Here is an 11,955-nt window from a genome sequence, read left to right on the forward strand (position 1 = left end):
TAGTGTGGGGCCCAAAACTGGACACAATACTCCAGATGAGGCCTTACCAGTGCTGAATAGAGGGGAATGATCACATCCCTCAATCTGCTGGCAATGCCCCTACTTATACAGCCCAAAATGCCATTAGCCTTCAGATTTCTTTTGGCCCAATCCTCTAATTTGTCTAGGGCTCTCTGTATCCTATCCCTACCCTCCAGCATATCTACCTCTCCCTCCATTTTAGCGTAATCTGCAAACTTGTTGAGGGTGCAGTCCATCCCATCATCCAGATCATTAATGAAAATATTGAACAAAACCGGCCCCAGGACCAACCCATGGGGAACCCCGCTTGATACCGGCTGCCAACTAGACATGGAGCCATTGATCATTTCCCACTGAGCCCGACAATCTAGCCAGCTTTCTATCCACTTTACAGTCCATTCATCAATCCCATACTACTTTAACTTGCTGGCAAGAATACGGTGGGAGACCATATCAAAAGCTTTGCTAAAGTCAAGGAATAACACATCCACTGCTTTCCCCTCATCCACAGAGCCAGTTATCTCCTCATAGAAGGCAATCAGGTTGGTCAGGCATGACTTGCCCTGGCAGAAACTGGACTGGATGTTAGCATTCATATGCCCCTGCACCTGTACCACATACTTGTGGGAAGCCAGCACATCAGAGGTGTGAACACGCAGACAAAGCCATCTCGCTTGAGCACAGGAACAAGTTGTTATCTGAGACTGGTGAGGAGTCGAGGCAGGATGGGTCACGAAGATGGCTACGTGCTCAGCATGGCCCACAGAGCCCAACCCCCAGGAAGTCCTGACAGCAGCAGCCGAGAGCTGAGCCAAGCTCCGAGCATTTCACCACGGAACAAATGAATCAGGCTATTCTGGGCAATACCTGAAGGTGCCAGATGAGGACAGCAGCAACCAGTCTCTGCAAAGTATCATCCTGAAATGCTATCATCAGCCCCGTCCCCACACAGTGCTCCAAGGGGGGGCCAGCCCTCCTCCTGTCAAACCAAAGTGGCATTGCCTGTGTGTGCGGCTGTAAATAATTTACAGCCCCTGAGTGACATGCTCCTGCTATTGGAATGTTTGTACAGAAAGGGAAACCTGAGTCCCTGGCTGGCACAACAGGTGGCTAAATAACAGTGACATCACCATGCACAGAATGTCACGGGGCCCAGGCTTGCAGCTGGCTACAGGAGACGGCCCAGTGCAATTGAGGTGCATGTGAAAGGCGACACCCCTTAAAGCAGAGGCGATGGCCCTGCTCCATAGAGCTCCACTGGGTCCACTCCTGGGGTGCAGTTCTGGCCCGAGATGCTGCTCCAGGGAGAATGCCCCTGGCACAGGAGACATGCTGGGGGTCAGCACATGCTGCTACAGCATTTCTGGCTGGCATTGCAAGTCCTAGGGAGCCTACAGGAGGCTGTTGCAACTTGCTCTTCCTGTTGCACCCCTGGCCTACACCTCCTATACCACACCTACTGGAGGCCAAATGCTGCCTTCCCAGCCAGCATGGCACTGCACTGCTGGGCCATGGGGAGCCTGGAGAAAGGGTGATGTCGATGTGGCTTGGGAGAGGATCCCTGTCTGGGAACAGGCAAAGGCTGCAAACCCCAAGGAGGGGGATGCATTGTTGGATGTGGCACACAGGGTCGTGGCTGGGACTTGTGGGAGGAGAGGGCGCATATATCAAAAGAAACATCCTGACCTGGGGGTGGAATAGGCTAAAGCACAGGAAAAGGTCCCTAGGGGCAGATCATCTCTTCCCTCCCTGCCTGCCCTGGTGCTGGGACATCCCAGGTAGTCAGGGCAGGTGCCAGGGTAAGTGGGGGGCGGTTGGCACAGGTCACACTGCCCATCACATGCCTTGCTGGCAGTGACATTGCCCAGCTGTATCTTGTCTGTTCGTCATGCAGACCAGCAGAGGCAGATAGCTAGCAGCTGGCAGTAACAGGCTCTGGGCTGGTGGGGCAGAGGGTGGGTGCCAGCACAAGGCAGTGTAGAGCTGCACGCTGCAGGGGCATTCAGAAGGGCACTGAGAAGACGGGGGAGGTGATTTTAGGGGTCCTGGTTTCTAAAAACCCAGCAATAATCTCGAATGGCGATGCAGGACTTTTATCTTCTCCAGGAAGTGACAGAGCTGTCGATGGACTGGGTGAATGAAGGGATCGTAGCAGACACACGGCTCTCCTGGATAATTCCCTCCCTTCTATAGGGCAGTGTGCTGGCAACTAGGATGGGCACAGGGACTGGAGGACACCAGCAGAACTGGGGCAGGGAGAGCCCAGGACTGGGATAGCAGAGGAGAGCTGTGGGTTGGGACCGAGGGGCTCTGGCACAGCAGGAGTGGGGGTGGGAGGGGTGCCCTAGCCAGGGAAGAAGTTACCGTGGATTTTCTTCTTACTTGCAGGGATTAACTTGCTGGGGGAAAGGATCCTTGCCCGGGCATGGGGGCTGCTCCTGGGATCGAGGGGAGGCAGTCTGCACCTCCGCGGTCAGGAGCTATCCCATTGCTGGAGCTCCCAGGGGGCCTGCAGAAGCAGGGCATCCCGAGGATGCAGGCTGCAGGACAGGGTGCAGCATACTGTGGGGCACTAAGGCACCAGGTGCAAGGGTGACAGGAGGAAGGACTGAAACTGCCGTGTGCAAATGTAACTCACATGCCTCCTGGGTGTGGTGTCTGTCCCATTTAGTGGCAGCGAGAGGCTAAGAGAGAGAGATTAATGAGTCTGCTCTACAGCCTTATTGCACCATGGGTACTGCGCTGCAGAACTGGTAGTATTTTGGCTATATACAGTGTACGTTCTATAGTAAGAATTCAGGTATCAGAATAAATGAATAGGACAGTGGATACACCTCTACCCCGATATAAGGCAGGTTCGCATACAAGGCAGTGAAGTTCTAACACTCTGCTCTGAGCAGCGTGATAAGGGTGCTGGGCCAGGCTGGGGCCGAGGGGTTCGATAAGGGCAGAGGGTCTCAGGGGCAGTCAGAGGCTCCCCCCCACAGGGTATGGGGGCAGGAGCTGTGGGAGGGCACTTTTGGGGGCTCTGCGGTCCCAGAGTGGCCTGGGGGATTAGCGGGGGCCCAGGAGCAGCCCACTTTGCTTCCCTTGCCCCAGCCCCAGCCGTGTCACTCAGGGAATGGGGCTTGGGGGAAGGGATCCCCCCGCACTCACCAGCAGCGGCAGAAGTGGAGCAGCCCGGCCCCAGCCCACTCCACTCTGCCAGCTCCCAACCGCAGCGCTCTGCTTCCCGCCGCAGGTGAGTACAGGGGGCTTCCTTTCCCCAACCTCCCTGCACTCACCGGCGGTGGGGAGCAGAGCGCCGTGGCTGGACGGTGGTAGAGTGGAGCAGATTGGGGCCTTCTCGCTCCACTTCCCACCACCGATGAGTGCAGGATCTTTCCCCAGCCTCCCCGCAGCGACACGTTGGGGCTGGGGCAAGGAAAGTGGAGCAGGCTGGGGCCGCGTCACTCCGCTTCCCACCGCCAGTGAGTGCCGGGGGATGTCTTTTCCCCAACCTTCCCAAACTCACCAGCAGTGGGAAGCAGAGCAGCCCAGCCCCAGCCAGCTCCACTCCACCATCTCCCAGCCATGGTGCTCTGCTTCTTGTCACCGGTGAGTGCAGAGGGGCGTCCGTTCCCCAACCTCCCACACTCACTGGCAGCGGGAAGCTGGGAGGTGGCGGAGTGGAGTGGGCTGGGGTCAGGCTGCTCCGCTTCCCACCTCTGCCAGTGAGTGCCTGTCACGGGGTGTGTGTGGGGGTGGATAGGGGTCGGAGCAGTCAGGGGACAGGGGGGTTGGATAGGGAGTGGGGTCCTGGGGGTGATTAGAGACTGAGGTCTCTGTGGGGAGGGCGGTCAGGGAACAAGGAACGGGGGGAGGGGGCAAAGCAAGTTTGATATAACACGGTCTCACATATAACACAGTGAGATTTTTTGTCTCTCAAGGACCGCGTTATATCGGGCTAGAGGGGTACTAGCATTAGCCATTTTCTTTTTATTCATGCCTTGCAAGTAACAGACAGGATCTTGTCTGTGTCTGCGTTAGATTAGAGGAATTTCAAAGGCCTAGGCCCCAATGTAGGAAAAGATAGTTGCAAAATTTAGTAAGGTCTAATTTACGATGCCTTTCTTGTTCAACATAAACCACTGCTATTTGTTACCTTTTGAAGGTCTCCGTAAAGAACTGTTTGTGTGAAGGAGGAGTGCATGCATCAGGAGAAGGTAAGGTGTGAAGGCCATTGCTGAAGCCAGATGGCCAAGGGAGGAGGAGTGAAGAGACTTAAAGATGCCAGAGAACCATCAGCGCACATCCATGGCTGAGGAGGGGCAGACCTACAACCCTGAGGTGAAGTCTGCACCCTTAAAACACAAGATAATTGATTAAATCGAAACCAGACAGGATCACCCTCCCGGAGGTGTTTTGGGCCAGCACAAAAGATAACACCCACTGAGGAGCAACTGGTCATAAACCGACACAGCAAAATCCATAGACTTCAACGGAGAAAACGGACTGTAAGAACAGGGTGCTTTGCCATGGGGCTTTGGGTTCGTCTTGCCACAATTCCAGGAGCATCAGATAGCGACAGATAGAGGCTGGCTCCCCTCTGTGACCAATCTGGCTGGCCACTAGATTGATCCAGACTCTGGACTGGTAACTATAAACATCGACTGTCAGGACTGTGTGCATGGGGGAGGGGGGGGGTGACTGAAAAGCATATGCTAATTGCTGTATTCTCAATAAATGCGGCTTGTTGCCTTTTCCGCTATAAAAAGATCTTGTGTGGTTTGTTTAAGCATAACAGCTTTAGCTAACAGCCAGTTGGCTTTTAGCTCATGTGGCAGAGGCTCATGCACTGAGCTCCAGAGATCCCCGGGTGGATCCTGCTCGCCGCCAACCGGGGTCTGTCGGCATTACACAAAGAAGGGTGGAGAATTCTAAGAATATGCAACTAGCCCCTAAGGGCCACAGCTGGAAAGAGAAGAGCCCCGGATCCAGCAGGAGCTAATGTCACTTCCTAAGCAACCAGATGGAAGATCCAAGGGTAAAAAATGCCTGTGCAATGAGTGGAAAAATTGGAGGAGCAACAAAAGAAGAAGGAACAGAGTCAGCCGAGGCTGCAGAGCAGGAGAAAGGCAGAGACAGGCTCTGCAGAGTGAGCTCATGCTGCCACAGCGGAGAGGATCTGCAACCACTTGAAGGGAGAGTCTCAGAGAGTCGGCTCTTTCCTAAGCGACATGGGGGGCTCTAATATGACTGGGGGCTAAACCTTTTTTCCTCCTTTTCTCTGTCCAAAGGAGAAGACATTCGATCAACCAGGAGGGATGGAAACCTCCTACACATAGGAGGGGATACTTGGAACTATCTGAAGCTGGACACATGCCAAACTATCAGTGGGGCCACTGGACAACTGAGGTGGTAAAGAAGCACCCAAGGAAAACAAGACCACTGTGAAGAAGCTAACTTAATTCTCTGCATCAGTCTCCATTGCAGAGGGCGTGAGGGAGATTCCCAAACCTGAGCCATTCTTTTTAGGTGACAGATCTGAGGAGCTGTCCCAGATTGAGGTGTCATCAGAGGAGGTGTTGGAACAAACTGATAAATGTAACAGTGATTGGTCACCAGGCCCAGATGGGATTCACCCCCGAGTTCTGAAGGAACTCAGATATGCAATTGCAGAATTACTAACAGTGGCCTGTGACCTATCACTTAAATCAGCCTCTGTACCAGATGACTGGAGAATAGCCAATGTATTTTTAATGGCTATTTTTTAAAAAAGCTGTGGAGCCAATCCTGGCAATTACAGGCCAGTAAACCTAACTTCAGTACCACGCAAATTGGCTGAAACTATACTAAAGAACAGAATTAGCAGACCCATAGATGAACACGATTTGTTGGGGAAGAGTCAATATGGCTTTTGTAAAGGGAAATAATGCCTCACCATTATTAATCTACTAGAATTCTTTGAAGGGGTCGACAAGCATGTGGACAAGGGTGATCCAGGGGATGTAGCGTACTTGAACTTTCAGAAAGCCATTGACAAGGTCCCTCACCAAGGCTCTAAGTAAACTAGCAATAAAGCAGTCATGGGATAAGCAGGAAGGTGGGTGTCTCGAGGGGCTGGGGAAGACATCGTGGCATGACTCTTACCTTGGGGTGGGGTGGAGCAGAGCCCACCCAGGGCAGCTCTACGGTGTGTGAGACATGCTGGCTTGGCCCATCGTTCTTCCTGAAAGAGAAGAAACCTGCATATTACAGCTGGCCCCATGGCTGTGACCTCTCCAGCTGGGCTGGGGCTGGAGGGGCCAGGGGGAGAGAAGCCAGCAGTGGGGATCCCAAGGGAGTCGAGGAGAGGGTAGACCAGGGGAGCCACCAGGTGCCGCTCAGCTGCCGCATCAGAGGGGAGATGTAACCTGGTAATGCATCCAGGAGAGACACAGCGCTGCAGGGGCCCGTCAGGAGCTACCTTCAGGTCAATTGCATTTAACGAAGATCCCCAGGAAAGTGCAGCAGCAGCAGGCTCAACCAGACATTGCTCCAGTTACGAACACACTACTGAAGCAGCCAGTGGACAGTGCAGCTGCTTCATGGACTGCAACAGACACTCCAACTCCTGCACCCGGTACCTTGCATCTGGCTAGTGGACTGCAACCTGCATTCCCTCATCCATCACGCCTGGCCAGGGCCACGCAGAGACAGCTAGTGAATTGCCACTCTCAGGAGAAGGAGCAACAGCAGCTGCATAGCTGCGAAGGAGATTGGGTTATTATCCAGACAGCTGCTACTAACGATGAGGGGTTCACACTGGCACAGGCCTAAAGCTGCAGCAGATGGCCCCTTCACACCACTTTGAGGGACTGAACTGGGAACTCTGCCCAGCTGAAAACCAGCTCAGCCCCCAGCCTTAGAAACCCACTTCCCGGGTGGCCTGACAGGAAGCAGATTTCAGCTCCCTTTTTCTCAGGCAGCATACAGAGGCCACAGATCCCAGAATGCATCGTTGTCTGATCCAGCAACCGGTGCTCTCATTGGGAGCACACAACAGCGCAGTGCCAAACTCTGGGGTGCATTTTGGTTGCCCCACGGCAAAGGATCCACATGGCCCAGTTCTCAGCATGCAGGAACCACAGATCCCAGTGCAGGTGGCTGCATTACCTGCCTTGGACCCAGCCCCTGCTGCTCAGATTCACTGCTGGGCAGACATTCCCAGCTGTGTTTGCCTTCCTCCGGCAATTATTAACACTGGCACCGCCAGACAGGCCCACCAGCTACAATAGGGGCAGTGCTATCATGCTCTGCCCCCGTGAAATCCTTCTAATTGTCATGCAGACCCCACGCCAGCGAGCCTCGCATGCCTGCTCCCCGTACGCAGGGGCCACAGTCTGCCACCCCCCTCCTCTCGCTAGGGTCTGTCTCATAGCATGGGCTGGGCTCCAAATCCACGTACACCAGCCCAACCCAGTCCCTGCACTGGGGTCAGGGAGTCACTCCGAATTGACACCATACACATTTTCACCTCATTACAGCCGCACCTGGAGAGTCCAGCTGAGATCAGGGCCCCTGCACGGGCACTGCACCGACACAGCGAGCCGGGTCCTGCCCAAAGGGCTGAGTCTGAACGGGCCAGGCAGCCGTGGGGGAGCAGCAAGCCAGAGGGGGGAAGGGAGGGCTCTGCCCAGGCCAGCAGCAGAGCCAGGGACAGAACCAGCTGCACTAGCCACTAGACAATGCTGCCTGCCATTGGCCGCTCTGGGACTAAAGGCCACTATCTCCAGGGAGTGGTAGGCCCAGCCCCCCAGCAAAGGGCCTCGGCCAGGTGAACAGGGAGCTTGGTCTCTGGGCTGCATGCACTCCTTGGCTCCACTGGCCTGCCAACAAGAAGCCAGGCATCAGGACAGCAGCTTGTTCTGGGGCCTGAGCAAGCCCTAGCTCCTTGCTCCTTGCAAAGCCAGGCACAGACGCCCTCAGTCCCTCCTGACACATGGGACTCGCACCTGTAGCTGGCTCCATGGGTGCATGCCAAGGCTGGAGAGTGACTCACAGGAGAGTCACCAAGGAACCTCAGCAGGGCCCCCCAGTGTGCAGCACCAGCAGTGACTCCTGGGCACCCACTTCCCTGCCACCTCCCCCCAGGGCCTGGAGCCAGGGCATGCTGAGCGCCCTTCCCCCAGAGCTACGGAAAGCTGGGTGCCCCTCCCCCAGGGCTCAGAGCCACGCCATGCTGGTTGCCCCTTCCCCGGAGCCACGGCATGATGGGCATCCCTCTCTGAAGGCTCAGAGTCATGGATGCTGGGCACTCCCTTCCCCCAACCCTTCTGGGGCCTAGAACTGCAGCACACCGGGCACCCCCCACATCCCTCGCACCTCAGTATTCACCACTGTCACGTAGTTAGGATATGTTTTGTACAAAGTGCGACTTGTGATGTATCATTCTCAAAGTTTTGATCTGCTAGACATTACTATCTCGTGGGATCGTATGTGCTATCGTTGTATGTGAAGTCATGAAGTTTGGCTACGTGTGTGTTACTGAAACAGGTTGTGAGGCCTTTCAGGTACAACAGTAAAAAGGCCAAACAGCGTTACTGGATTATTGAGGAAATGCACACGAGTAGCAGGATCACCCCAGGAACTGTGGGCTACAGAAACCTCTCCAAGCCAGCACTGCACGAGGGGAACGGTCTGACCCAGGTCACAGCAAAAGAGCTTTCCAGCGTGGGAAGAAGATATAAAAGGGGGACAGACATCCTGGGGGGACCTCAAACTCGCTGCAACACCACACCTGGGAACACCTGAGGAACAAAGACTGACCAGGGGGAAGTGATGGTCCCCAGCTAGAGGGATTTCTAGCCTGTGTATGAAAATCTGGGAAAGCCAGGCTGCAAAGAATCTGCCCACTTATTAATCACTCAGGGTGAGAATTTGCTAATTCATATCCTACTTATCTAGGATGTTACGCTCAGTTTGTGGGTTTGTTTATTTGCCAGGTAATCTGCTTTGATCTGTTTGCTATCATTTATAATCACTTAAAATCTATCCTTTGTATTTAATCAACTTATTTTATGTTTTAACCCAAACCAGTGAGCATTTGACTACGGTGTCTGGGGAAAATCTCAGCTTGGTTACCGTAAGTGTGCATGGTCCACATCACATTGAGCGAGAGGTGGATGGACATTAAACACATAGACTGGCCAGATTTGACCAGGGCAGGACGGTGCTGCTCTGGGGTCTTAGGCTGGTGGCTAGAGAGTCCTGCATGTAACTGCAGCTGAGTGTGTCCTGACCTGTGTGAATGCTGGTGAAAGTGCACGCTGGGAGGGCTTTGCAGCTTGTTACAGCAGTACAGTGCAAAGGGAGCCCAGGCTAGTGGGTCAGAGGGCTCAGTAGCACCCCAGTTCCAGGTGGCACCCCGGGGGAACCTGTCACACATGGCACACTGGGCACCCCACAGGTAGGGTTGCCAACTCTCCAGGATTGCCCTGGAGTCTCCAGGAATTAAAGATAAATTTTTAATTAAAGATTATGTCATGTGATGAAACGGCCAGGAATACATCCAACCACAATTGCCAACCCTACTCGCAGGGCCCAGAGCCACAGCACAGCTGGGCAAGCCCCTCCTCCACCCCTCACAGAGCCTAGAGCCATGGCACACCAGGCACCTCTCCCCAGGGCTGAGGCTCAGCACACCAGCTGGGCTTTGTGATCTAAGAAAGTCTCCCCCAGGGCTGTCAGAGGGAGACCCAGGGCTCTTCCCTCCGTAGGGCAAGTTTTGGGAATGCTCCCTCGGGGGCTGGCTGTCGCTGCAGACATCTGTGGCCCCAGGTCTGCTTAGATCCTAGCAGAAGGCAGACACAGTAAATCACTGGCCAGCATCTGTCTGGGAGCAGGACCAATCTGGGGGTGTGGGACTGACATCAGCATCTGGGGATCCAGAGCTGCCTGGAGTGACCCTGAGTACAATCAGCTTCTCCAGCCTGGCATTAGGGGGTATCACGGCCCGCAAGGCACCAGCGCAGCTTCAGCACCCTTTGCAAACATCACCTAGCTTCATGGGGCAGCTCTCTCCCCTCAGCACCCTACACTACAGGTGGGGAAACTGAGGCACTGAAGGGGCCCACAGTGACAGTGGCAAGGCTAGAACCTAGCTCTCCTGAGATCACTGAGCCATGCCCCTTCAGCCCCTGGAAGGACCCAGAGCTGTAGTGGGAGCTAGTTTGTGTCCCTCGTACCCGCACCTGTCCTTATAGCACCTGGCAGGCAGTGCTGGGAACAAGGCTGCCAGAGCCGGGAGGAGAGGAGGGCATCAGCATGAGCTGGCAAGGCCCCCACATAACAGAGGTGTCCCCCGAATATGTAGGGGGTCCCCAGAACACCCCTAGGGGATGCCCCATGTCACTCTCTGCCTAAGGATCAATGTGGTGCAAGTTTGGCACCCTCAGCCAAACCCAGACACACCCCAGGCCCCTGCTCCCTGCTAGGAGGAAGAGGAGGGTTTATCCATGGTGGGACGATGCCCCCAGGGGAGCCGCTCGGTCAGAGTTGCCCAGTACGGTCCCAACAGCTGCCATGCTCGCCTGCCAGGCCAGACATGAGGGATTTGCAGTTCTGGGCCTAACCACATAAAGGATTCATGGGCCGGGCTTGAGCTGGCCCAGCAAGGCAGGAAATGGGCAAGTTTCCCACAACTCAGCTCAGCTCTCTAATGCCCCTCAGTCCTGACCCGCAGCTCCCCACTAGTCCAGCGCTGGACCTGTCCCAAACAGCAATCCAGCACATGTGGACACAGAGATCTCACCAGGCCCATTTCCCTTCACATCCATCCTGGCACTCAGGGCCCCAGACCCCAGTGAGAGCTGGAGGTCCTGGGGGGCCTTTGACTCTGACCCTGGAGTGCAGAACCCATGGTGGGGACTGATGCCAGCAGGTGCCCTGGCTGCTGCAGGCCCGAGGCAGGGAGGGAGGGGCATGCAGAGGGAGGGCTCGCTCCATAGGGGCACACGGCTGTTTCTGATGCATTCAGATGCATCTGGGTCACCCTGTGCCTTTCTCGTCCTCCACACGGCGTCCCTGGGCCGATCAGGGACACGACCTGCCCTGTAGCTGCACTCCCTAGGCAGCCAGGAGTGTCTCACTGCTCAGTCAGGGAAAGCTTTGCTGATGCAGTCACTAAGGTCCTCAGCTTTCGGCTCTCTGCTGCTCACCCAGGGAGTGCTCTGCCGGCCCAGGGAGCTCTCTGCTCACCTGTCCGCCTGCCCGCCTGGGGAGCTCTCTGCCTGCCGGGAGCACGGATGAGCTCCCAGACACAAGTAAAGCTCCGGAGCATGCACAGAGCAAACGGGTAGGAAAATGCACTTACAAAGCGATTCTCCATCGGCCTGGGCCTGCCAAGGGGAGGAGACAGTCTGAATTATTACAGCACAACATCACAGCAACACAACAACACAACCCCACCTACCACAGAGCCACAACACCACAACACAACCCCGCCCACCACAGAACTACAACATAGCACAGAGCCACAACACAGCATAACACAACCCATCTAACTCAGAACCACAATACAACCCACCCAGCACAGAGCCAGAACACAGAACCACAACGCAATCCCATCCAACACAACCCCAGAGAACACAACATAACAAAACCCCCTCTAACAGAGAATCACAACACCAGCACACAGCACAACTGTCATAAACAGATAGCTAAGGGTTAATGTTTCTTTCACCTGTAAAGGGTTAACGAAGGGAACCACACACCTGACCAGAGGACCAATCAGGAAAGCGGATTTTTCAAAGCAGGGAGGGAATGTTTGGGTCTGTGTCCCCTTTGTCTGCTCTCTCTGTTCTCCGGTCTGTCTCTCGGCTATGAGAGGGATCTTTCTATCTTCAAGCTTCTAATCTTCTGTTTCCCAGTTGTAAGTACAGGTATAAGACAATAGGCTTTTATTGTTTTTTT

General features: G+C 54.9%; 1 protein-coding gene across 1 annotated transcript in view; it reads right to left on the reverse strand.

Annotated features, from left to right (window-relative positions):
• Window positions 1–11,955, reverse strand: part of RAP1GAP (RAP1 GTPase activating protein) — a 162,630-nt gene that overhangs the window by 73,636 nt on the left and 77,039 nt on the right. Inside the window, exon 3 of the mRNA XM_075060307.1 lies at window positions 6,154–6,232. Within this exon, the coding sequence (XP_074916408.1) occupies window positions 6,154–6,232 (79 nt within the window). The remainder of the gene's footprint in view (window positions 1–6,153; window positions 6,233–11,955) is intronic.

This window comes from Chelonoidis abingdonii, chromosome 23, assembly GCF_003597395.2.
Source record: "Chelonoidis abingdonii isolate Lonesome George chromosome 23, CheloAbing_2.0, whole genome shotgun sequence".
Lineage (NCBI taxonomy): Eukaryota > Metazoa > Chordata > Testudines > Testudinidae > Chelonoidis > Chelonoidis abingdonii.